A 26684-nucleotide genomic window follows, 5' to 3' on the forward strand; every position below is an offset into this window, starting at 1 on the left:
TTGTTTTGGGTGCTGGGGCGGGGGGATCGCGGTGCAGCCCCGGGGGTGCAAAAAGCCGCCTGGGCGCCTGCACGCGCCGCCGCCGTCCTCCCGCGCGCCGTGCGGCGCCGGCGCCGCCGTTGCGCAGCCCCGCCCCGCCCTCCGTCACGCGGGCCAATGGGCGCCCAGCGCTGCCGGCAGCGGGCGCGTCGCCGCTGAGGGGAACGAGGAGGCCGCGGGCCGGGCCGGGCCCGTCTGGGTGAGGCCGGGGCCTTTGCTGTCCCCTTCGCAATCGCTTCCTGACTGGAAGCCCTGGGGGAATGGAGCCTGCGGGCTCGGAGCAGCGCGGCGCCGTCAGGGAGCTGAGGTGAGCGGTCGGGGGCGGAGGGGCGGCTCGGCGTGAGGGCGCGGGTCTTGAGGGCGGCTTTTGCGAGGACGGGAGAAAAGTAGCTAAGTCGTTACGCAATTAGCTCGGAATTAGCGAAGCTTGTGTTTCTGCTTATTAGCAGGGAGTTATACTAATTGGCGATGTTGCGTAGTCATTGGAAATAGAGAAGAAAAGCTGATTTTCTGATTTGGAGGCGTCGGTACTGGAGTCGTTTCAGGGAGGCTTATTGAGTGTTGTTTGGGTCCTCAGGACTTTGCAGAGACCTACTTACGTTTCATGAGGGCAAGATCTACTGCGCTTGCTGTTAATCTACCTAGTGTCTCAAATCTGTCGCTTTTCGTGAGGAGGAAGGAGCTTAATAAATCTTTGGCGTCTGCTTTTGCGGTGTGTTTACGTTGTGTCTCGCACTGTGGGCTTGGTTCGCTAGAGAAATCTGCTTAAAGGGTAGTTGAGTGGTTGTCTATAACACGAAAATAAAAAAAAAAAGCAAACACAAAAACAACCAACGAACACTAACGCTTGCTCAAAGATCTTAAAAGTCATCTTAACGCAGTATTATAAACACTATGACCCTAAAAAATTCTCTGCTATTAAATCATTTCAGGAGTCAGTGACACTAAATAATATATTCAGTAGTTTGCTCATATTTAGGAATGTGTTTGCAGAAAGCATATTTGAGGCTGTACTCTAGTGGTACTGAATGCTTCCAGAATAGTTTGAGCAGTATTGTCTTCCCTTTAGTAAAGGCTGTTCTTGTGTCATCATACAAAAATTGGTATCGCTCTAGTCTCCCCTCTTTACTGTGGGTAGTACTTGTACGGCCTTGTGAAGTAGTTGGGAGCATCAGTAGACCTTTGGGACAGCATAATGCTGTAGGTTATTTGCTATGCGGATGCATGTACCTTCCTCACTATTAAGTTTTTCCTGCAGACATAGTCATAACCTGCAGTGACACTGAATTATTAAGGATGTTCTTGAATTTTTTACAAGTATTTTTTCTTTTGGTGTACATTCTAGCACTGCAGCCTTTCCTGTGTTCTTATCAGTAGTGTAGATACTGGGCACTTTGAGGAATTTAATTTCTGTCAGTAATGACGGATGACTTCAATATTACTTCAGTTTTGTTTAATCGGATAATTGTCTTATGAAATTAGTAACTGGAGAGTGTTCCCAAGTGATACATCTCTGATGGCAGAATTAGATCAGCAGCCTTCCCCCTCCCCCCCCCCCCAAATCTGTTTTAGAATAGGTTTTGGCTGACTTCAGTGTAGCCTTACAGAAAGTATGGATCATTTTAGTCTGGTATGCAAGGTCACTTTCCAGCCCTTCCACATACATTGCGTGTCACCTTGAGCAGGCGGTTGATTGGGGGATAAAAATATGGACCTAATAATGGATGTATTGGTGGGATTCACTGTTTAACTATCAGTGTTTATAAGGTCCTTCTAGGACCCTAAGCTGGATGGAAAATTAACAGCTTATTATTTTTTAAGCCTGTCTGACATGTAACAAGATTGATGGTAAAGTGAATCCCTTTTGAGAAGCTCTGATACTGAAATTACCAGCTTGCAAAAAACAACAGACAAGTCCTATAATGTGCAAATATTTCTGACAGTGCTTGGAGGAGCAGTAGCTTTGGTTTTGGTCAGAACTGTGTATTTGTATGTCTGGGAGCTGGAGATTATATTTCTACTGCCTGCAGATGGAGGCACATGATTGATTCAAATCAACAATAAATTCTTTTCAATCTTGAGCTTATGGAATTAACCACATTAAATCTATTATGAAGAAACAATTCACTGTGGGAGGTAGGATGTGATTGCAGCTTTTGTAACAACCCATTGAGTGTGGTGGTAATGCTACAGTTTTTTTCAGCGTTGCTGCATCTACATTTGTCCTTTTGCCTGAGAAGCAATGTTGAATTTCACATGAGTGGAAACTTGATCTGGAAGACCCTTAGCCATCTGTTTCTTTTATACTTAGGATTTTAATGGGCTAGTCCTTCAGAGTATAGTTACTCTTTTCTTTTGAGCAAATGGCATCCTTCAGTAGTGAAGATGCATTTCAAGATTCAGCAGCCCTCTCCCTAAATGATTTAGAAAGCCTGCACAACTTCCGCAGCCGGTCTGCGAGTATCAGCAGCACAGGGTCTAGTGGCCGTTTGCAGCTCCGTCAACGAGTAGCCCAGCTTATGGCTTGTGTAGAGGACATCAGCTCGGATGATGACATTCATGAAGAAGTGTCTCGCACTCTAGATGAAGCTTTCCTTATCTGGGGGAAAAAGCTGAAGGATAAGTGGCAAGAGTTCAGGTTTTGTTCCCTCTAGTTGATTGTTTTTGTGATGGTGGTGTTTTTTTTAATGCTAGCTAATAAATAGATTTCTGATTGAAGAAAAGTGACAGAAAATCTTTGTTTTCTGTAGATGGAAATTCTATGGGGAAATTAGACGCTCTTAGGGTTGGTTACATGTTTGTGTTTCAGTTTTAGCATTGTTTTTTTGTGATTTTTGTTTGTTTGTAGACTACACTTAGTTACTTGGAATGTGGGCACAGCTTCTCCACCTCCTGATGTCACTAGTTTACTTCAGCTCAATTCACTGGGCCCAACTATGGATATGTATGTTATAGGGTAAGTATATATTAAAGAACTTGCTTTTGTTTATTGCAAAACTGCTAAGTCTTAACAGCTTACTGTCTGTTCTGGAAGGACTGTGCAATGTGAATCACTGCCTCGGAGACGGTTTAACATTATTGCTAACAGAAGGTGAAGACTAGAGTTAGTGACTTAAAACAGAGGTGATTTATAACAAGAGAATCTTCTCTCCTTTCTGCTGTTGTTTTGTGACAAAATACAGAATATCTTTTTTCTAAACACACAAAAAGGTTTTGGCTGCTGTTTTCTTTGCTGGCACATAGAGGCATATTCATTTTGATGTGAAAGTTATCCAAAATTCAGCTTGTTTTAAAGAAATTACTGCAAGCTTATTAGGCACAATCTGCCATCATGTTTTCCAGATTTCCTGGAAATTTTAAAGACCTGACAGCCAGGTTATTTGTCATTACGTATCTTGAGTCTAACATTGTCCTAAACTCTGTTTTCAGGTGTATATAAGCTCCTTTAACTTTGCTTATGTCAGTGTTAGATGTGTTAGACCTGTGGATGGGTTAAACTGCTTGTATATGAGAAACTGAACAGCAAGAAATTTCTGACTTATGCTGAGAGAGGTCTGTTAGGATGTTGTGGCCTGTGTTCTGGAAAGGTTATATGAATTCTGTCAAAACCAAATGATACAGTGTGAGTAATCTTGATGTATTCAGCTTACAGGAGGTGAACTCAAGAATCACAAATTTTCTGTCTGACTTGGCATTTGATGATCCATGGAGCATTTTTTTCATGACTGTATTGTCTCCATTGGGATATATCAAGGTAATTGTTTACATCTCTTAAGTGTCACAGCATGAAGGAAAATGTCTTCCCCAGACATTCCCCATTCAGACTTTTTTTTTTTTCCCCTCAAACTCTCCATAAAAGATAAGTTAGTTGATGGTGTTTTTTGCAGGTGTCAGTCACTTCCATAGTTACACATATGTTAGAAGTGATTCTTCATCATGCTTTTGTGTTCCTGGTTTGTTGATAAAGGCAATTGTAATTTTTCTCTATTAATAATGATGTCCTTAATTTTAGCTGTAAAAATTTGACATACGTTTTTTTCATTTCTCATTTGGAATAATTGGGCAGTTTTGATGCTTTTGCAGCTCAGATGACAAACAGCAAGAAGTTGTTCAGATATACTGGCAATGGCCTGTATAAGTGCTGCAGAATTGTGTGATGAACAGAAAAATACTCCTGTCGTAGTAAAAGTGCATTCTCAAGGAACAGAGTAATGAAGGTTATTTAAAATGAAATGTGATGTAAACTTACACTCAATAGCATATTTCTTGTGGCCACAATATCTCTATCTCTCTCTTGTTTGTAGAAAATTTTTTTGCTCTGTGAAATATTGGGGAACTGTATTGTGATGCTTCTAATGTAGTCTGCTTAAGTACCTGCTTTCCCTATAAATATCCCAAGCAATGGCAGTGATTTTCGTTAAGATTGGTAAGGTTTCTTTTTCTTTTTTTTTCCAACTTGTTTGCAGGTGAAAATAAATTGCATATATGTAAAACAGGATTTTAGTGGGTATATATATTTTTCTGAGGACTTTATTTTTGATTGAAGACCTAGAACATTGTATGGTAGTTTAAATTACAAGATTTTTGGTAATATCTGGGGCATAAGATCAGCTAAAGTACTAGCTATTTTAATAATGCAAACAATAAACATAGGAGGATATCCTGAATTTCTTTAATAAAAAGATATTAAAAGCCTTTTGAATGTTGTATTGGTTTTCCAAGTCAAGCATTATTTCAGGGTGATTTTGCTGAGATGATTGTATTATCTGCATGCTAATCAGACTCAGTAGTTGTGCCATTCTTTTAACTGTAATTAAACAAAACAAAGGACCCATTGGGAATTATAAAAAGGAAAAAAAAACCCATTGTTCATTCTAGTGTTAGTCATTGCTGATAAAGATTCAAAATCTGGCTGTGGGCTGACATTCAGGCCCTATATACAGACAGTTAAAAAGAATTCCTAGTGGTACGCATGGTTGATTTTGAATTCTAATTTATAAATGCGACACTTTGGACGCACTAATGAATGGATGCTGCCACCTAATGGTTTTCAGCAGGACTTGGTTAGCGCTAATAATAAGGGCACTGTCAGGCCAGGTCAAAATCAAAACAGGCAGTGAGGACACCTTATGCTAGGACTTATCTGGGAAGTTGGCTGAGGAGAGGAACAGTTACCCCTTCTTTGCTGACTTGTGACGAGGTTGGGTGTAGAGGGGTAGTTGTCGTCCTTGGGGCATGTCCCACACCTCCTTGTCCCTTCAATAGCTGGGTCCATTTTCAGTGTTAAGTTGGTTGGAGTCAGTCAATTCTTTCACCATAAAGAGAATCACATCCCCACTATGAAAGGTCTTTGCTTGATTTGGCATTACATACTGGTGGGACTAGTGCTAGTTCCAGCAGAGGAGGGATCCATTGTGTTTTGACATTCAAGACTACAGAGAGAAGAGTTTTCATATGGATCTTAAGGAATGTCTGGGGACTGGCCCACAGCAGAATGAAATGTAGCAAATAATAAAGGGAACTGAAAGATCTTGGTATCACATGGACATAATTACAGAAAGGAGAATGCTGGTTACACCAAATGTCTGATCAAATACAGATATTTATGCATTATCTAGTAATTGTGATCCATCATTTCAATATCCTGTTTAGTATTTTGTTGGGTTCAAGGACAATGAAAACATTAGCATATATTCTGTAATCATTTAATTATGTAGATATGGAGGCAAAGAAAGGAGGAGTTCTGTTTTAAATTTTGGGCTGTGCTTGTGTACTTCTCCAGCAGTTGTGTAGTCAGTGTTATTCTTAATATCAGGTTTTATTCTAATGTAGTCTTTCTCTAAGTTCATCCAGCATAAAATTGAACTATAATTAGTTTATTTCAATGGCTGTATTTTAAATTGAATCATTATCACTAAAACAAACAGTTAAAATTAATTTTGTGTCTCATGCCAGGAACATTGTAAAGTTCATAGATTTTTAATGAAGAACATCTTTGTTAGACTATTTCCACACACACACAAAAAAAAACCCAAACCACAAAAAACGCCCAGTATCTTAAAGCTTAAACAGTGTCTTAGGTGCTCCCTAAGCATCTTTGCTTTGGAAGTGTTTGGTAAATCAGTTTTTACAGGCATTGCAGGCAAGAGTTCCTGCTACTTGCAGTTCATTGTTTTTGCAAATGCCTAGAATTAGCCGCTGTGCTTTTTAGGCATTTTAATGGCATTTAGAATGATTAGTTATATGCTGAAGGATGTTTCAATTTGAAAAACTTGCTCCTGTTGGAGGACTTCTAGGTATGCACTATTAAGATTATAGGTGAAAAATCAAGGATTTGGTTCTTCATGAACAGGTTGCTTAAAGCTCACAAGAGGCTGGTGAGGCAGAAGAAAGGTCCTTAAAGATGTTTGGGCAAATACATGTTCTGAGGTCAACTTCAGATTTGTAATATACTGTTACAACTAATGTTAATTAGTTGAGAGATTCATCAAAATTGTTTATAAGCAAGTCTACTGTAAGAATGTATTCTTTACAGCGCTGAAATGCATCTGCATTTATTGTGTCATAGTACTGAAGCCTGGCTTGGCTGGGAATTGCATGTCTTCTGCTATGGCATTCTTCGCCTAAAAGCTCCTATGAAGTAGGCCCAAGGAATTCCAGATACCTTCCTGGAAATGACCATTCCCTCTTTCCTATCTCTTCCAGCTCTCCTCTGTTCGCATGCAGGGATTACTACTTCTGGTCTTTGTGAAGCATATCCACCTTCCTTTCATACGAGACATTCATACCCACTACACACGCACAGGCCTGTATGGATACTGGGTAAGGAAGTATCTGAGACTTGATTGCCTTGGTTACTTATGCTTACGGTGGTGTGTGCCTCTAAATGGCTTCATGGTGGGAGAGAGTGGGTTTATGGTTTACTTAAAAATTAATAAACTGACAAGCAGTGAGACTCACTTGTTTGAACCTTGTATGCAAGCATGCAGCACAGAACATAATTTTACCGGTTTATTAGCTGATATACAACAACTTATGTTGGAAAAAATTCTATTAATTTAAATCTAAATAGCAAGATTTAAAAATTTATAGGTATTGTTAATAGTTACATTTGCAGGTGTTGACTATAGTTTCAGAGATCGTTATTCATCTTCCATACCAGGGGAACAAAGGAGGAGTCACTGTCCGCATGTCCCTCTATGGTCATACAATTTGTTTCATGAACTGCCACTTGCCAGCTCACATGGAGAATACAGAGCAGCGATTGGATGACTTTGAGAAAATTCTGGAAATGCAGTTTGAAGGAGAGAATATTCCAAGTACCTTGGATCATGAGTGAGTTGTTGAGACCCTATTCTGTCTGTGTTGTTTTTATCTGTTATGGGGTAAACTTGTGCACTAGAGTGTTTTGGTTTTGGAGTTTTCATCCATTATTTTTATTTTAAATGTTTTTTTCAGCCCTGACCCTGAATCCTGGGAGGAAAAGGTAACCTGGAAGATGGAGTTCTATTTTGCAAGACTGTTCTCTTCCAGTCTTGAATGACATTAAATGTACTGCACGTGTCATGTGCTGGAGAGCTTTAGAAGCTAAAGCCCGTTTATACCAAAAACCCGTTAGATCACTATTAAATGTTTATCTTCCTCCATTTTTTTAGGAGATTTGTGTTACGTTTTGGATTGGTTTTATTCCTACTGAAATAGGAATATTCAGCCTTTAAAACCTTGATTGATGATTTCTGTAGCTATATGAATTACACTTCCCTCAGGTGTCTCACAAAAAAAAAAACCCCAAACCCCAAAATAAACCTGATTTGGGCCACTAATTGAGCTCTTGTTCCTTAATTCTGCAGGAATTATTTGTATGTTCCTTTGTTTTCATGTGCTAGAGTCTAAATATGGTAATAGAACCATTTAAAACAGGGTTGAGAAAAACATTTTAGTTTGGTAATTTATTTTTTTATATATCCATAAAACTGCCAGGACAGATAAATCCAGAATAGGTATGTAATATCACTAGTTCATTAGAATTAGATAAAATGTATGACACATGACTTTCAAAATCACTACTTTTCCTGCCTTAGTATAAGTGTTTGATATTTCATGTGTTTCAATTTAATGTGTTTCATTTTCTTGATTATGTACATGGGCATGTACCAAATCACCTACTGTTGTCTTCTAAGAAGAAATTACAAATTGAAATAAAAATTTTGTTTTCATAAGATCAAGTTTGGGGTATCCATGCCTGAACAAAACATTGAAAGTAAGGATTTTCAAAGAGAAGTTAATTTAGTTGAAGAAACAGCTTTCCTGTTGTTTAAAACATACGCTGCACTGCTTCGTAATAATAACTTTCTTTCCTAATAACTATAGAACACTTACTATGTATCCCTGCTTTCCCAAGGCGCTAAACCAGAGCTCTGAGTTAGTGGATTAACATAACCAGCTTGTCTATCGGTCAAGAATTTTGTGAATTGTTTTACCTACTGTTAAAATTTAGTTCTAAATCTGTCTCTAATAGAGATGTAAGTCATTAGGAGACTCAGGAGAAGTTAATACCCAGGCAGTAATGAGCAACCGGCAAGAATGCAAGGGACTTAATTTACTATTTCAATTCCTTTAAATTTTTTGTTTAGCAGCAGGTTATCCCTGTGTAAGCTTATCTATAACAACTTCATGTTTGTGTTTAAGCTGTTTAGATTAAGTAATATAAGTGATTAGAGCACTAATTACCATAATGGCTTATATTCTATTGAATTCTTCCCTTGTGTTAATGGATTCCTATAAACCTTCCTTGGGTTTTTGCTTTTCCATTTTTTTAAGTGTTCTCTTCTGGTTTGGAGATCTAAACTTCCGGATAGCAGATTATGGCATACATTTTGTCCGAGAATCAATAAATAACAAGCGTTACAATCTGCTGTGGGAAAAGGACCAGGTATGTTGTCTTAATCTGTTTGGGGGTTTTGTTTGTTTTGTTTTTAATGCATACAAACACAACACGGCCATTAACATTACTACCTCTTGAGTTTTTAATTTCTATTAAAGAACACAAATTCAGGGTAGTCATGAGGTGGAACAGACCTAGCTGTTCTCTCTCTCACTTTTCAGTCGTAACCCCACGTTAATTGCAGAATTTTTCTGCTTTTGTTTAGTTTCTTACTCATTTACAATGTTCATGTTTGACTGAAGCTTTCTTTGAACTTTATGGCTTGTGAATTGTTCCTCACCTTAAATTCTCCTCCTTTTTTCTTCTCCCAAGCATTATTTTTAAGAGAAGCTTATTCTAGAATTTGTTTTGAGTCAAACTGCTACAAAACTTTTAAACAGATCCTGTCAAGAGTTCTGGCAGTAACAAAGAGGAACTTCTGAATTTATCTTTCCAAATACGTTGTACTGACAGATGTTGAATTCTTCTTGGAACATGCTTTCTCATCTCCTTTCCCAATTGTCCTTTAAACTCTGTTTTTTAAACATAATCTTTAAAAGTTACTTTTTATTTCTGCAGTTAAATATGGCAAAAAAGAAGGAAGCATTTCTTCAGGAATTCATAGAGGGTCCTCTGCAGTTTAAACCCACCTACAAGTTTGACCTTTATTCGGATGTATATGATACAAGGTAAAAGCATAATAAGATGAGTTTAGACATGGAATATTAGAGTGAGTGTGGTGCTTGACTAAATATCACTTCAGTAAGCAAATCTGAATTTCCTGAATATACTGGTTAACTGGGGCTATTGGGCTATTCTGTTAGGCTCATTCAGTAGTCAGACCTGAATAAATGAATATTTCTGGCTGAAGAAGCCTGAGTCAGCTGATTGAAGGAGGGAAGTAGTGAAAGAACCCAGCTTTCTTTTTGGAAAGACTAGTTTAACAGAATAAACCAGTGCTTGTTTAAGCCACTTTTTTTCTTCTTTAATACTAAAAGTGCCCATTGGTTGTCAGAAATAAGCAAAAGGAAAAGAGTAATTGTCTACAATTTTAATTTTCCTTCTCTGTTTAAGCATTTCATTTGATACTGCTGGTATTTGAAAATAAATGTCAATGTGTCTTTATAAATTAATTTTAAGTTGGAAATGGAGTAGTTTAAGTTTCCAGAGTTTTTTCTGACACTAAAGTTTGTTGTTAAGCATTAGTCTTATGTTTCAACAGAAGGATAAGTTCCTGTCCAAACAGGGGTTTTGTACTGATCTTTTTCTTTACTTCCAGAGAGCAGAAGTCCCTGTTTTGGTTTAAGTAAGAAGAGAACTTTCTGGATTTCATAGATTTGTAAATATTTCAGAATCAAAACAATGCTCCTTCCCGAGCTTTTGATTTGATTTTTGTGAAATATTTGAAAATCAGATGACAGCTGATTTTCTTCAGGGATTTTTCTGAACCTGTCTGAAAGCTGTAGTGTTATCTACTCTGCTGTTGCACTTAATATTGCAAGTTTATTCATTTGGATCCAAAGACATTTTGCTCCCTAATTGAGCATGAAGAAATATAATGGGACCAGCACTAAATCCATTTAACAAAAAACACTTGTAATAATCCAAAACTAGGCATTCTAAGAATGATTCATAGCCTAATAGTTTGTATTGGCTCATTTAAAGAACAAGAAGTATGCTTATGCATACTGTGTGCATTCTGCTGTTGTTAAAGCTAGCAGAGGTATTATGGTCAGATGGGGGGTGATCAGTAGACCTCAAGGCAAGCACCCTTGGAAAGTGTGCTTTATATGAAGTACACGGTATTTTGTTATCTTTGATACTTTTTCAATGTGGATTTTCAGGTTTTGTTTCCCATCTAATATGCCGTTTTCTCTAAAATAGTGAGTGTATTAACTTAAGCTGTTCTTCTGATATTTTCTTGCACAGCAGAGCAGACATATGCAGCTCATAAGATTTCTGTCGGTTTATATAATTACTGGAGTAAGTGGGATATGGCCCCTTAGTCATTTAAAATCTTTTCACCTTACTAAAGGTGAGTCAGACTTGTAATGGGAAGGGGTAAAACAAAAGTATGTTGAATATGGAACTAAATGGCATTTCCAGTTTATGATGATCTTGATATTCAAAGTTATTAAACTGACAGTTTTCCTTACACATCCTGCTCATTAACATTTATAATTCAATCCAGTCCATTCTAATTCCTCTTCCATAGGGTATGATCTTTTCTCCATTTCAATTTGAAGTGATACATCCATACAGAGAGTTGCTGTTAAGTCTTCTTCCCACTACAGAGAGAACCACGAAACGCTCATGTCTTCTGTTGTTATTGATATGGTATAAAAGGAAACTCTGAATTATGATTACAGTTTGATGTATAGCACAGTTGCAGATTGCAGGCACAACTTTCTTGATTATGGAATTTTTAAAGCCTTTTGTTACGAGACAGCAAATAGCTTGCAAACTTGAAAAGCAGGCTAGTACAATTTAGAGGAACTTTAAATAAAGCATTGCTGTGTCACCTGTGATTAGTATAAGATACCTGTTTGTCCATTTTTTGTTGTTAAAAGAAACTTGTTCTCAAATGTTTTGAATAATATCAAACGTCATTCAGACTCTTCCTACATCTTCCTTAAGTTTATGCCCCTTTTCTCAGAATAACTATACATTTGAAGCTTGGGGCAGTTGCTGTATTATCTCCATGTTCGTGCATGTTTTTATGGAGTGTTTTAGGAGAAAGTATCATTTCCTGTATGAAGCCAACTAACCCATTGAAATGCCCCTCTCCCCTTCATTTTACTCCTCTTTCGGAAACCTATGAAACTTATTTGTGGTAAATGGAGTTGAGCTCAAATTAAGGAAACCTTGGTTGTAAAGCATATTGAACAGAGCTGTAAAATGAAGCTTGGATGTGATTGCCTTCTTTTATTAATATGTATCTGACAGTCTTTTAACTTTGAGTAGATTTTGCACAGTAGTCTTAGCTTTTGGCAACTGTTTTTCTTCTCATTTCATTTTTATCTTACACTCTTGCAGTGAGAAGAAAAGAAAGCCAGCGTGGACCGATAGGATTCTTTGGAGAGTAAAAAATCTCTGCCAGCATGCATCAAAAGAAGTCGAATTCTCTGAAGAAGAACAGACAATTTCTGTTACTTTGAATAACTATATCAGCCACATGAGCTATGGCATCAGCGATCACAAACCTGTTACAGGAACTTTTGGACTTGAGGTGCTGTCCCAGTTATGTTATTAAGAAAAAGATTGTTTTACTAAGTGTTGCCTTAGAGAAGTTGGTTTTCTAAACTTTGTAAGTCATAATCTCTGTTTCATTCTGATCATAGTAAAGGCAGGAAATACCTTTCAGGTTATTTCCATTCGAGAGTCCCACAGCAAATGTGCCAGAGAATAACTTGAAAAGAATAACTGAAAGAATGACAGACTTAACTGACTTGAAATTCTGTTCTTTTGTCTAGTTGAAGCCTCTTCTATCAGATCCTTTGATCACACTGAATCCCGAGGGTGAGTGGAGTGCGGAACATGATGTTCTAATCAGCTATTCCGCAGTGCCTGAATTCCCAAGCAGTGCTTGGGACTGGATTGGACTCTTCAAGGTAATGTTACCACATCATGGCTCTTTACTCCAATGAAGATGGTGAATATGACTGGAAAAGGTAGTTGATAGTCTTCTGTCATGGGACATTGTGATTCTTGCTGGTGCAAAACTCTCTGAAATAGTCGTGTATATTTGATTGCCGTCAGTTTCTGTATGCTGACAGTTTAGTTGCATAGCATGCGAGCTCTTTTGCACCCTTTAAATTCTCTGCTAAGATAATGTGGTGTTTTATTTAAGTAAAATGGTGCAGAAGCTGTGGAAAGGAATTGTCCTCCCCTAATGCCTGCAGTTCAAAAGATTTGTACAGCAAAGAAAGAACAAAAATAAAAGAACGTCAGTGGAAGGGTGAAAGAACAGGGCACTTGCACCATCTCAGAAACAAAAGATTTGTGCATGCCTCCAGAATGTTTTGATCTTACAAGTGAAGTGTTTAATTACTTCAGTGAAGTAGTAAACATCTCTCTCACAACTTTTGAGTTTTCCATGTAGTATGTTTTTTATTTCCTTCAGAAGGCTAATGGTTTGATTCTTTCTTTGCAGGTGGCTTTCAGGCATGTGAATGACTATGTTACTTATGCTTGGGTAGAAGATGATGAAATTTCTTCTAACAAAGACAGTAAACAAGTAAGCCAGTTGTATTTCTTTCTAATGTACTTTCCCATAGCATTCAAGGTCTATTTGTTCCATATCCCCTTCCTCTTATGGGTTCTGTATCCTCCTTCCCAGTCAAAGCTAATTGGGAGTGATATTATTGTTTAAAGGCCTTCTTCTTAATTCTTACTAATTTTCAGGTAGTCTAGCATATGTTCTCAGGTGTGATCATATTGCTTAAGGGAATTGATGAAAAAGAAATTTATTTCTGTAGTGAGTTTTCATTGTATTAAAAAGTACTGTCATTTTATATTTTGGTCAGTTTCTGCTACTGGAATAAGTAACTGGCCATTTTTGCATCTGATTTACAAAGTTGCTCAGTGTATCCTAAATATTTATTGTGTGATTTTTGTTACAGGTTTAAGTACCTAATGTTACTAACACAATTAGTTCCAGGTATCTAATACAGCTACAGATTAGGGTTTCTTAGACTTTTCTTCATTTTGGCTCCTGAGTGTTTTGGTCCCTCTTTAAAAGCTGCTGTCTGTTCCATAGCTTTCTAGTATGATTACCTAAAGTGATTTCAAGCAAACAAACCAACAAACAAAACTTATTTTGAACAAATTATCTGTTTCCAGAGGTATTTATCTGAACAAACAGAAATTCAAATTTAATTTTGAGACACAGTGAGTGCAAGGATGGATGAGATTTTCCAGGCAACAATGGAAAGCAGTTATTTCTTGTTAGAGATTTTGTAAGTTAGCATCAAGTTTACAACAAGAACCCAATTGTATCGTATCAGTATTCCGAATCTGAAAATTTCTCTGATATCATGGTTTCCTATCACTAAGCTTAGAAATCTAAGTACTATGAACGCTGGTTTAGCAGGATACTGTAGGCTGCAGTTCAGGAACCATGGGTCTTCAGGATAGTACAAAATCGAGGTGGAGAGTCTGCTCTGCTGTGTCATGTAACAGCTTATTGCCACCAGGAGGCAGTTCATCTCCCTACTTGCTGCTTGTGTGGCCTTGCTCCTTCCCTTACAGCTCTGGGTTTCTTCTCCCTTCTTGCTGAACCAAGTCAGCTTGCTAACATGGTAAAGGATATTCGCTTTTCCTCCCAGACTTAGTTTTCAGGTGGTTTCATGAGTTATTTCTGTCCTCATCCTTTTCAGCTTACATTTAAAAACTTGCTTCTAAAGTAAATACTGATTTTTATGGTGTCCTGAATGGCAGAGACTGCTTTTTTGTAAGCTTCTTTCTGTGTGGAAATTGCCCATTGCCTATTCTTATTCTTGTTGACAGGTTTACATGAGTGCTGCAGAAATACCTGATATGGGAGGAGAATTTTTGCTTTGTTACTATAGCAATAATTTGCAGTCAATAGTTGGTATCAGCCAGCCTTTTCAGGTAATATATTTGGAAGCTTTGATTAACATTGATGTGTTTTTTATTTCTTTTGCTTTCATATGCAGCTGAACATAGGTGTGTGCAGCTGTACTAATCCTGGGGGAGGTGGCAGCAGAAGTAATTGCAAAGAGGATATATGCTGGCTAACATCCCGTAAAAGAATTTGCTGATATGCTAAAAGACTCTGAGTAGCTATTATGGCAACACATTGTAATGAAATAAGGCAGGTTTCTTTCTCTCAGCTTTCATTTTTGGAACTTCAGGCTCTGTCAGTTAGGTCCCTAGTTTCTGTAAAGATGAGAACTCAAATCAACTTAAATGCTGCCAACTTTCTGACAGATTCTAAGTGAACTCTTTGTGTTCCATTCTGTGGCAGATTTGCACGGAAGTGCTTCCTGTATATTTAGTCACTTGAATTTGGGAAAGACAGGGCAGCTGGAACTCAAGTTGTTTGTTTAACAAGCTGCTTTGTTTAATTTCCGAAAGGGTAACTTAACCTGCCCAGACTAGATGAGGTGACCGAGCATTGCTTCTTCTACACAAGCATTTTTTGCTTGTGCATAATTTTCATTTTGTTTGTGCATAATTTTCCATGCTGTTGTGGCTGTGATAATGTGTTGTAGAATGATTTAAAATGGAAGATCTGCATTGTTGTTGGATGAAGGGTTTTACAAGATTGTGAAACTCCATTACCTTAGGGGATACAGTAATGAAAGTTACTGGGCTGGGTGGTATATCTCAGTGATACTGTTCATATTTTTCTTTCTATATTGGTGAGAAGCATTGCAGAGTCCAGTATTTCAGTTGTCTCTGAGCTTAAGATCTCCCACAAACTCTGCAGGATGATTGTCAGTTGTATGTGGATGTAACACACCATGTGCCTTTCTTTTTGCATGACAATGTTTTGGTATCAGTTTAGTGGGTTTTTACTAGTTTGTTTTTGTTTGGTGGGTTGTTTTTTTTTTAATTTCATAATTGCTGTATAGATGCATCACTTTTAATTTTCTCAGTTTCTAGCAAGTATGTAAGACATCTTTATATAATAATGTATTGATAGTACAGAGCAACAGAGTGTTTCTAAATGTGTTAATTTGATAATTACTGTCTGTCTTCTAGATTCAGCCTAACAGAACATTAATAGAAAAGAATCTGACACAGGAAGAGAACAGCTGGATGCAGAAACCTGACAATCTAGAATCACTTGATGAGTTCTGAAGGCAGAAAGGGCATTTAGTGGTCCCAATTCAGGAGTCAGATGATTCTTTATGTCTTAGTGATTATAAGCTTTTACTCTTAGAAGATGGAGTAAGACAGTGCAAGTAAGACAGGTAGGATTGTTCAGAAACTTTGTAAGTTCATAGAAGATAATTTATTGTGAAAACAGATATTTTTATTGTTACAGGGAGAGTAACTCTCTTGCACTGGATGAGAAACGTAAAAATAGCACCGAATGAATGCTGTATGTTTTAAGGTGATAGACATTTCTAATACAATGATTTAACCTAAGTGAGTTGTGATCTGTAATAGATTTTTAGGCTTGCTCCTTTTTTGTAGAGGATACTTTATTTACGATATAATATTTACTATGCTGTAACCACTTAATAATTGATTTCCAAATTTTGAGTTTAAATGAAGTTATTTAAAAAATTATTTATTAGATACAGCTAGTTAGCTTGTTTTAGAATTTTATTTGCCTTTCAAATGTAAGCTAATTACCTTTTGGGAAACACGTGTGGCAACGAGTCACATGAAAACAAAATCTTTGGAGTGTTTAAATTCTCCTTTGGTAATAGATCCCTTTTCTTCATGCCTTACTGATAACTGTAGGATTTTCCAGATCGAGATACATCTATCAAAACACACTTTTCCTGATTTTTTTTTTTAAATTCTTCTTTTATGAAACAATTTAGCAATTTGCCTGTTGCATTTCTCCCTCTGATTTAAAAAAGCAAAATAAACCCACTTTTATACTAGTCCCTGGCTCATAGTTAACCAGGATCCCACAATTTTTGAAAGAAATTGCTTAAGTTGAGAAATGCTTTAGCATAGGTGAGCAGACCATAGTTCATGAAGCACTTGTAGGCAAAGATCATGGTACTAAACCCTGATTGTTTTCTGTTGTCATACTGAATTTCAAAAGCTAAAGCCATATTTAAGTACTTCCCTGATACCATCCTGCCACATAATTGCTACACTGACTACGGAGACAATGGGATTATAAATGGGAAATTTCAGTGGAACAAATTCTTTCTTACGGCATAATCTGTGCTACCAAAATTGTAAATCTCTTCAGTTTATAGCAATCGGTCTGCAAAATTTCTGTTTTTCTAGAGGTGCTTAAACCTTAATGGATCCTGTGCACTTGAGGGTGAAGATGGAGTAAGAAAAATCATGTACCTTTAAAAACCTGAAAGGTAGTTAGCTTCAGAAATGGTTTTGTTTCTTGATGAGGAAATGGAGATATTTGGAAAGGATTGGAAGAGGCACCAACATTCCACAGAATCTCAGACTGCAGTGCTGGAAAAGAGCACTTGTGAGTCTCCCATGTTCTAGATACACAGCTTCGAGCTACATACTATTGTATGGTAAGTAAAGTTAGTTAATAATCACTGTCATGTTGGTTATGGATGGAAAAGAGAAAATTCGGTTCAAGTGGAAGAGCAAAGCAAAGGATGATGGTGTGTTTATGTTGGAATATTGCTTCAAAACTGAATGGATTCTTTTTGGCTCTTTTTCTCAAAGCCTTAGTTTTTTTCAGGATTCTTTTGAGATAGAAGGTTAACACCTTGGTATGACATTCGTTTTGCAATTACTTGCTTATATCATTCACTGTAGAAAATCTGTGGTCTGGATGTCTTTGTATACTGTGGAAACTATAACATAGGTTAACTGGTTAGGTAGTTCAGTGTGGGATATAAGAACACTTAGCCTCTAAATTTTAGTCATATCTCAGCTTAATGCTTGGTGTTGGGAACTCTTTCCAGTTTTAAGTAGTGAGGGCAGGTTCAGAGGATACTGTGTTCATTGCATGGATTAAAACTGCCTTGAGGTTTACAGTTTGTACATTCCTATTACACTTTGGAACAATAATAGAAACAGTTTTCACATTTGTACTGGTCTTACAAGAATTTATTTTGCACTGAATCTTTCAGATACGTGACTTTTCATGGCAATTAGGGCATCAGACAAATCCCTACTGAATTGCAAAGAACTTTTGCAGTTCTTGAGTTGTATTCTGCTTCTGATTTTACTTGTGTAACTGTATTACTGTACTCCATGCAAGGAGATTCTGTGGAGAGCTCAAAGAATAGTGGTCTTTGAATTCCAGACCACAGCTGGCGATTTATTGTGGACCAAGATCCAGTTTCTTCTAATCGGGGTGCATCTGCTGTTCATGAGCAGCTCAGAGGGGGAGCCATACAGCTGCTTTACATGGGCAAGAAACTCAAGATCCTTAATGTTGTATGAGAGCTGATAATGCGCTCTCTCAATCACTGGACACAGAAGCTGCATTTTGTAAACTAATCCTTTGAACCACAGGACTTCACTGAAAATGCCCACAGCAGCTGTGATTGAATCCACTTGTGTGTTAGTAGGATGCTGCACAGAACTGTATACTTCTTTCTTAAGTATTATGCACACAGTGGCACTTTTGTTTACTACTGTTACCTATGGTAGCTTTTCAAACTATTCCATGACATGTAATGATGCAATTTCTGATGAAATTTATCTTTCTTAAAACACCTTTAATTGGATGTTATAATCACTGGAAATGTTTTTATACTCACGTGTTTTCTTTTCATGTACCACTAAAATAAATCCTGGCAGTGAAGTGTTCTACATGGCCTCTGTTAATTTGAAGAATGAACACATTGGTTTGCGTGGGGAGGATTAATTCGTGCATGGTAAACTTTCTCCAAGAAACTTTGGTCATGTTTAATGCACAGATACAACAGTATTTTAGAATGGAAATCTGTCAGGAGTAAAATGTGGTAGGGCTTTGGACTGCAAAAGAAGGGCAAGGACAAATACTATTTTTCCTTTGGACAAAGCAGATTAATTTTTTTTTTTTTCTATTTAAATGGATCCAGTATTAAATGGACTTCTCTTTTGGATTTTCTGTTCCTCCTCCCCCATTGAGGAGGTTTTGATATTTTCATTGTAAAAATGCTCAAGCTGCTTAAGTTGCTTTCTTATTTTTTAAGAACAGGTTCTTCTAATTGCACTTTTTCACAGTGAATTTTTCACAGTGTGATTTGAGATGTCTTTTTTGTCTTTGTGAAAGAACTGCTACATTATACTTCGTATTTTAAATTTTGTATGTTTTAATATAAATTTGCTGTCGAATAATTTCCATCTAAAGGTAACTTTTTGTAATTCATAGAATCACAGAATCATAGAATACCAGGTTGGAAGGGACCTCAAGGATCATCTGGTCCAACCTTTCTTGGCAAAAATTCCCTGCTGTTAGAGAATTTATTTTAAAATAGGAAATATGTCTACCAAGGAATGTTGTCCAGTATACCCTTATTTAACTTCCATATATTTCTGATTCCTAGCTAACCTCAGGATGTGCAGTGTATCATTGCACATAGATAGTTCAGCTCTGTGTAAACAGGAAATATTTCTAAGATGTCTTGCGTGTTTGTTAGACCCTAAAAATACGTTCTGATAAAGACTATTGTTTCTACTACCACTACTTCCTTCTCTGCTCTTGGACACTAAGTGACACTCACATGAACTTGTCTTAATTAATATACTGCAGTGGAAAGGCCAGTTGAACAAAGCTTGAATTAGGTTTTCCTTGAGAGAGGAAACGATACCTTTTTTGAGAACTCTGCATTGCTAACAGGAATATTTCCGATGGCCCTTTCTGTCTGTGGATATAGGGATTCGCTATTTGAAAGTGATGGAAATGAAGCAATTTCTTTTATAATAACAAGATACAGAGATCACAGAAAGTTCCTCGTACTCGTCACTGTATGATGTTATTTAACTTCATAACTCATGCATTAAGCAGATAATGTCCTAGTTTCCTTATACCTGTTTTTTTTTTTTTTAACACCAATCTTGCGCGCCCCCCCCCTTTTTTTTTTTTACACCAATCTTGAAAGAGAATAGAGAAAAAGATTTCTGTGTAAAGATGGAAGTGTTTGAGGCCAGTTGTCTATGTGGACAGGTTGCTTTCTTTTATCTTTAACTCTCTTCAGCTGCAAGCTCTAACATTAGAGAGTTGTGTAGTACACAGTAGTGCAGAGTAAGCTATTCTTTGTGTAGTTGCTTTGTTCAGCCAAGGCAATGGCACTTACTACCTGATGAACCTATGCGGTACACATTTAGTTACTCTGGAAACTGATCTACTCAGGAACTATACTGAACTTGTCAGTTCAATTGCTTCAACTTAAGAAAGATCATGTATCTGTGTACATCCCACCTCCCTGTATTACAGTGGAACTGTTGTCTTCCCCTTACAAGGTTTCTGCAATTAAAAGCATATCTCATATGTGCAATCTAGAAAGGAGCAAGAGAAGTCTATGTGGGAGCATTTGAAGCACAGGTTCTAAGAATCACTGCAGGAAAACAGTGAAGTCGGGGGAAGTATGAGATCTGGGAATGCAGAGTGGTGAGAGGAAATGCGGAGGTGCAGATAAAATTCGGAAAATAAGAATTTACAGGCACCGCAAAATGAAGAAAAATATAATGGCAAACATTTTAACCTGTTAACCATACTTCGTTTGAAACTGACACTTATCAAATACGGACATCAGCCCTAGTAGGGAATCTGTCAGCATTGTCTATCAAATGAGAGCTTTACTGTAACTGTGGTTTTAAAGCCTACTGCTTGGTCTCAGAAGAGACCACACTATGTTCCTCTCTTCCCTCTTCTATTTTGTCCTCTCTTTTATATATACTTTTTTCCTTCAGCCTCTTTCTACTTTCTTTATCCTTTTCTATTTTTCCTTTCTGACTGACCTGTAGCCCATTTCCAGTAGTTTTTTTGCACATAATTCTGGTAGCTGCGTCCCAGAAATCATTCCAGTTAAACAGCTTTGGTGTTCTAGACTACTGATCTTTGTAATTTCTCAATATAGGAAGGATAGATAAGATAGGCCAGGTATTGCTCCATATTACTGAGAGTAGGGTGGTTTTGTCTGGGGAAGTGACAGTGATGGTTTTTTAAAATGTGATTAAAATCTCTCAGTAGAACCGTATATTGGGAACTAACTGGTCAAGGAAATAATTGCTGGACTGTAACAATCTTGTATATAACAGCTGAGGGAAGTATGAGAATAATTCCAGATATGAAACACACAACAGTTACAGGCCATTTCTTTTCAGGTACTGAATAGAATGGTGTTTTCCGTATCTGCTCTTGAATGGCCAGGTGCTTGTTAATCTGAACAAGTAGGTGGCTGTTTTGACAAGCAGTATTATCTGGAATTGGTTTGTAGTAGAGTTGAAAATTCAAATTTGGCTATGCCAAGAAGATAGAAGGAATTGTCTCCTAACAGCAAGTCTTAAAATACCTGATGTTTAGACTGATCTTTTTTTTTTCCCCAGTCACAAGTAGGATATCTGTATCTGTTGGGGGCTGATAGGTCTAGATACTGCCTTCATGGATGACATGACTATAGCGAAGCTCTGTAATTCCACTTAAACCAGTGTTCACCAGATTATTTTTCTCATATTCCTAGTAGGAATTTTTGTGCAGTAATGTGCAAGTTAATTTCCTTTGTCATGATTAGTTAGCTACTCAAGGATTCAATTAATAATGATTTTGTTCTGCAGCAATTTGAAGAACTTCCTGTAGTTACCATGGGAGCAATCAGTATTTTCTCTTGCTCTGTCTCTAAACCAAGTATCTTGGAGGCAAAGATGAAGAATCTTTTCTACGTATAATCTCTTGGTAGGTTTGTAAAGTCTAGCGTGTGATTGTTTCGTGCCAATACCTATGAAACGGCATCCGCAGCAACTTGACTTTTCTAAGTCCGCTGGGACTAAAATGGAACATCAACAAAGTTTGCGGCAATAAACACGAACATAAATTTAGGCTTCTTGGAACTGTCTTGACACATTGTAACTAGTGGAAACTAGTCTTGAACTTAATTGTTGTTTCAGCTCACACCTACACTTAGTATAAATACAGAGGTTCATCTCTTCCTCTCACAACAGGGCTCTGAACCAAAGATTGCAGTTAGTCAAGGTCTTCTCCCAGACTACTCAGGGAGTTCTGCTGCTGTGCTTTGCAATTGGAACTATCCGTAAAGAATAGAGAGATTTACTAACTTACCTTGGAAAAATGGCACTGCAAATTGAACGTATTCCTACAGGAGAAATCATCCGTGTGGTTAGTCGCAATGGAGAACGCAAGACTGTAAGCCTGTTTTTTATTGTTCTCTTTTCCCTTCTTGTAGTGTTTAGTTAAACGATAGCCAACTTAGTCACGATTGTTCTGAACTGAGAAATGCTAGTGCAAAAACAGGAGGCTTCTGCAAGGCTGGTTGGTCATTGGAGTGACTGTAGCTGTGTTGTGAATAGTCTTCTCTTGCTAGGATGAAATTAGAGCAGTGAACATGAATATTAAGTGACTGGGAGTTTAGAAAATGATTAAAGTGTATTTCCTGTAGAAATACTTCAATATACCAAAGTTAGTGTGACTTGCAGTTGGTGTTTGGCCTGACCGTGTTCATTTATCAGAATTCTGGAAGCACTTTCAAACTACAGAGGAAGGGAAGGAGCTTTGAAGAGAGTATTTTGATCCTCTTCAATATTGATTGTCCATGTTGTCACTGGATTCGTGCCCTGAATGTTACAGGAAGGTTCATTCATGAGAAATTCAGTGGTAGAGAAACATATTAACGGACTGTTACTAATAGCTGGAGGAACTGAGTACTCTGTTAACTTGGGACTTTTATTGACCTAGGTTCTGGGTTTGTATGTAAGCAAATGGAAAATCCATGAGCTGATTATTTCCGGTCTGACATGGTGGATGTAAGTAGTTAAAAAGACACAGTACTTCTCTAAGAATAATTTCAGTTTTCAGTACTTGGAATGAATGGTCATTCTGTGTGTTTTGCTTCAGAATATTTTCTAACTGGCTTTGTATACTTGCTAATTAAAAGAGTTTAAAGAGAAGGAACTTTTAAAAATCCTCCTTATGTTTAAATACACCTAAATGCAACTGTGAATTTATATATCTGTCATAGGTACTTATAAACTGTTTAATAGATGTTCAGTTCTGGGAGCAGATTGCTCTGGGCAGAGCCATCTTGTACTGAAGTACACATCTGTGCCTGTTGCTCCAGTTTCCTAGCATTGTCTTTCTAGTAAGTAATCTGAAACTCGATCTGAAAATTAGCTAAGACATTTGCTGTGTGGGTGACACAATTGTTCGGGAGAGTCTTTTTACTTCAGAAAAACCCGAGAGCTCTGCCTTGTTGGAAGATGAGATAGTGGCAATTGTGGTATTCTTTGGTTTCCAGTAAATGGTTCAGGAATGCTACTGACTTATTTGTAGTGACAGTAGAGGACAGTGGTGGGGCTGAATTGTCATTCCCAGAGGGAACTGTTCCTTTAAACCTTATCCCGAATAGCATGTGCCAGGATCCTGGGGGAGACATCAGAGAGAGAAAAGCTATTAGTTCAGCTTTCTAAGAAGTTTTAAATACTCATTAACAGTCCATAAAACTGTAATTTGCTACTTTGAGAACAGCAGTTTGTATTTGTCAAGTACTGTTGGTGCTGCAGGAATGGCCAGAGAAAAGTAGTTTCTGATGTACTGCGCTTGAATACAAACAGAAGCTTATAGCTGAAGATGCTTTAAACTGCTGCAGGAATGGAAAGCGCAGAGCTTTACTCTTTCAGCTCAGGGTGCTTCAGTCTGTTAGAATTAAATCGTATGCAGATTTTCCTGCGGATCCCGCCTAGACTGCCTCCTGTATTTCACATGTATGTGAGATGAACCAAGATGCATGTTGCTGCACAGAGTGGCTGGTTACCTGAGTTCACTCTGGCTTGGGGGAATCAGTCCAGAGTTGAACTTCACCCTGGGTCCTTCTCGGAAAGATAGGCTCGTGATGATTCCCACGAAGAGGCGTCGGGGATGGTAAAATTATCATCAGCGTCCGAGGTTTATCAGCTGCGCGCCTGGAGGAGACAGGTGCGTCTGTAATTCTAAGCAACAGGAACGCGAACCGATTTGGCGGAGAAGCTTATCAGCAGGATGCTGTTGTCCCGAACAATGTAATCAGTGCGAGCCTGTTCCTGCTTTTTCCAGCGCCCTGCGCTCCGGGACGGGGCGGAGGGGCCGAGGAGGGGGTCAGGGTGCTGCGGGGCCCAGCTCTCCCCAGCTCCCACCCTGCGCGGCGATGGAGCACCGGGGGGAGCGGGGGGTGGTGGTGGTGGTGGGAGAGCTGGCGGTGCTCGGCGGTCGCGGCCCGCCCCGCGGAGCTGACGGCGGCAGGTGAGGGCGGAGGCAGGGCCGCGGCCTCGCCGCCCGCACTCCGCATGCCCGGCGCTCGGACATGCTCACTAGCGGCGCGGCGCGGGCTCCCGTGGGCAGTCGCCGCCGAGGCGCTGGCGGAGCCGCCGCAGGGCCCCGAACCGCGCGTCCCGGGTTGGGGGGGGGCGCGGAGCGCAGGTGAGCGGGGCGGGGAGGGGGGGGGGACCCGGGACGGGACGAGCGGCGTGCCCGTGGGAGGCCCGTGGCCGGGCCGGCCGGCGCCCGCGGGAAGGAAGGGGTGACCGCGGCCGCCATCCGCCGCCCCGCGCTCGCCGAAGGGCGCCGGGGCTCGGCCACATGGCCGCGGGCTGCCGGGAGCGCGCTGCCGGCTCGGGAAGGTGCAGAGGGGAACCGGGGGCGGCACCCGGCCGGCGCCCCGGGGAGGGCGGGCAGCCTCGGCTCGGCCGTTCCCCCGAAGTCGGCGACCTTCCCGGAAACTCTTAAAATTTCCGCGGTGGAAACAAATGACCCTTTCGCAGAAGCCGGCATCCTGGCGGCTGCACGGCGTGTCCCCGGCAGCCCGGAGGAGTCCCTCCCCTCCCCTTCCGCAACGTTACTCAGTGCACTCCGGTAACGCTTCCCTGATTGTAGCCCGAGTGCGGCCAGCTCCCCGCCGGGCTCCTGCCCGGGACGGGGTGAATCCTGCCGAGGCTCGCCTTGGGGAGAGCCGGGCTGGAGTGAGAACGGGTGTGGCGGGGCGTGGGGGCAAGGGAGAGGCTGCTCCTGAGCCGAAACGTGGCCGTGCCACGGCCGGTGTGCCGCCTTCTGCTGGAGAATGGCTTTCTGGACGTGCCTGACTTGTTCTATACGTTCTCGTGCGGTCGTGTGCTTACTGGCGATGTGTATGTCCCGCTGTGGGTAGCGCGTTTGCGCTGGAATAATTCTTCCCTTGTACAGGTGCCTGAAAGCATGTCATGAAGAAAGCTCGGTGTTTCTAGTCCTCTCGTGTAAGCGGAGATGCTGTCAAACACTGTAACTTCTCCGGCTTAGACCACGGGTCTGCATCCCCCCTAAGATTCAAGGGTCTCCATCTGTTGTGCTACTTTCTATGCCAATTTATCCCTTTTCGAATACACCTGGAGTTAATTGCTTTAAGTGACAGTGATTTATGGAAGGAATCTGACTGTTCTAAACGAATGTCTCATTCTAGTAACTTGAACTTTCCCAGTAAGCTGGCTTGATCTGCATCCTTGTGTTTGGGAGGATTACAGAAGAAAAATGATTCTGAGATACAATACAGAGATTATTCTGGTATTTATTCTTTCTGTGACAGTTGCTCAAGGTGGAAGGCTTCTCTGGAACTACTTGTAGGTGGCAGCTGCCTAGTTTTAGAAAGTGACAAATGAGAAAATTTGCTTGGTTGGTGGGAGAAGCCGTGAAAGCGGAACCACATCTTAGAGTAACTGGGAGGAAAGGCATTTTTCTTTCATCTCCTTTTGGAGCAATAGACAATTACTAGTTGTCAGCACCTTTTCAAAACTCTCTTAGAAAAACTGCCTAGGGCTTACAGAACTGATGAGTTCTTAATTTTTACGGAAGGCCCTGATATGGCAACCACTGTCATAACACTTAAGGATTTTCAGTTTTGATACGGGATGTAATCCTGTGTTTTAGGGAGGGGCTGTGTAAATACAAATCTTGTCTTTTATTCTGCCTGGCAGGGACCAATGGAGTGGTAGACTGTATGCATGCTATCCTAATTTATCATGACATAAAGGCTGGATCTTTTTTTAAAAAGAAAAAAAAATAAGTTTGAATCATAATATACTAATATACACATATACATGTGACTCAGGATCCAAAGCATGCAATTTCTGCATAATTGATAGCAAAGAAACTTGTGATTTATGATACACCTTCAGAATTTATAATATTTATAAGAGCAGTTTTATAGATCCTGACAAATTTATTCAAGCCAGGTAGAAGACTTTTTTTTTTTATTTGATCTAAGTCCACTGGAGGAAGGCCAGTAAAAAAACTGGGGGCCAAGAATGCTTAATAACAGATTAAATATGGTGTTTCTTTCTACAAATAAGCTCAAACTCTGTGGGTGGCTTTATGCAAAGGTAAGATAGTCTTAGTCTTGTTCCAGTAGTATTCGGACATTTGCCATTTTTCTGTTGTTTGTAGTGTCGTATTACTTATAGGACCTAGCCTTATTGTGTTGGGAACTGCATGCTTTCTAGGAACTCTACAAATTCCTCTACCCCTGCCAAAATGGACAGTCTGCACCAAATGCAGGAGAAACAAACTGCAGCAGCTGGCCACAGTCACAGAGCAACATATAAACTATAGCTCCTGTGTGTTTCAGTCCGTTGCCCCCCTCCCTCGGCCGAGTGCTCTTACCTGGCAGTTTTGAATAGTTCCAGCATGCAAAATGTTGAGGATCACTGGGCTAGAGCACTTTGCCTCCCAGTTTGAAGGAGTAATGGGTGAGGACTGTTCACAGGGTGCTTTCGAATAAATAGTGACTTGAAAAGGAGGTGGGGAGAACTTAAAGTAGGGTGGATTTTCCTAAGGATGGTGTGTCCTACTGCCCTTTCTAAGTGATGCAAATATACCTAAATCACTCATCCTTTCATACAAGCTAAGGAACCATTTATAAAG

The 26684-nt window shown here is 39.4% G+C and overlaps 2 protein-coding genes across 8 annotated transcripts in view; both read left to right on the forward strand.

The window, feature by feature from the left end:
* The first annotated feature begins 162 nt into the window (after positions 1 to 162).
* INPP5K (inositol polyphosphate-5-phosphatase K) lies at positions 163 to 18415 on the forward strand. Of its 4 annotated transcripts, none has more exons than XM_069791290.1 (13): positions 163 to 346; positions 2888 to 2995; positions 3685 to 3793; positions 6745 to 6861; positions 7202 to 7374; positions 8860 to 8971; positions 9542 to 9651; positions 10242 to 10268; positions 11999 to 12191; positions 12436 to 12573; positions 13116 to 13199; positions 14471 to 14575; positions 15692 to 18415. In XM_069791290.1, exons 1-13 carry the CDS (start codon positions 300 to 302, stop codon positions 15788 to 15790), a joined length of 1422 nt encoding a protein of 473 aa, XP_069647391.1. In that variant the 5' UTR covers positions 163 to 299; the 3' UTR covers positions 15791 to 18415. The 4 variants fall into 4 exon arrangements, with proteins under 4 accessions (XP_069647391.1, XP_069647393.1, XP_069647389.1 ...); XM_069791288.1 differs by lacking the exon at positions 163 to 346 and adding an exon at positions 2242 to 2677; XM_069791292.1 differs by lacking the exon at positions 10242 to 10268.
* A 5661-nt stretch (positions 18416 to 24076) lies between these two features.
* MYO1C (myosin IC) overlaps positions 24077 to 26684 on the forward strand; it is a 58480-nt gene continuing 55872 nt past the window's right edge. The window contains exon 1 of one of the 4 annotated variants that reach the window (XM_069791295.1): positions 24077 to 24215. The gene's annotated coding sequence lies outside the window, so the exon portion shown is untranslated. The remainder of the gene's footprint in view (positions 24216 to 26684) is intronic. The other 3 variants (XM_069791297.1, XM_069791296.1, XM_069791294.1) reach the window with 3 other exon arrangements.

Source organism: Haliaeetus albicilla, chromosome 9 (genome assembly GCF_947461875.1).
Source record: "Haliaeetus albicilla chromosome 9, bHalAlb1.1, whole genome shotgun sequence".
Lineage (NCBI taxonomy): Eukaryota > Metazoa > Chordata > Aves > Accipitriformes > Accipitridae > Haliaeetus > Haliaeetus albicilla.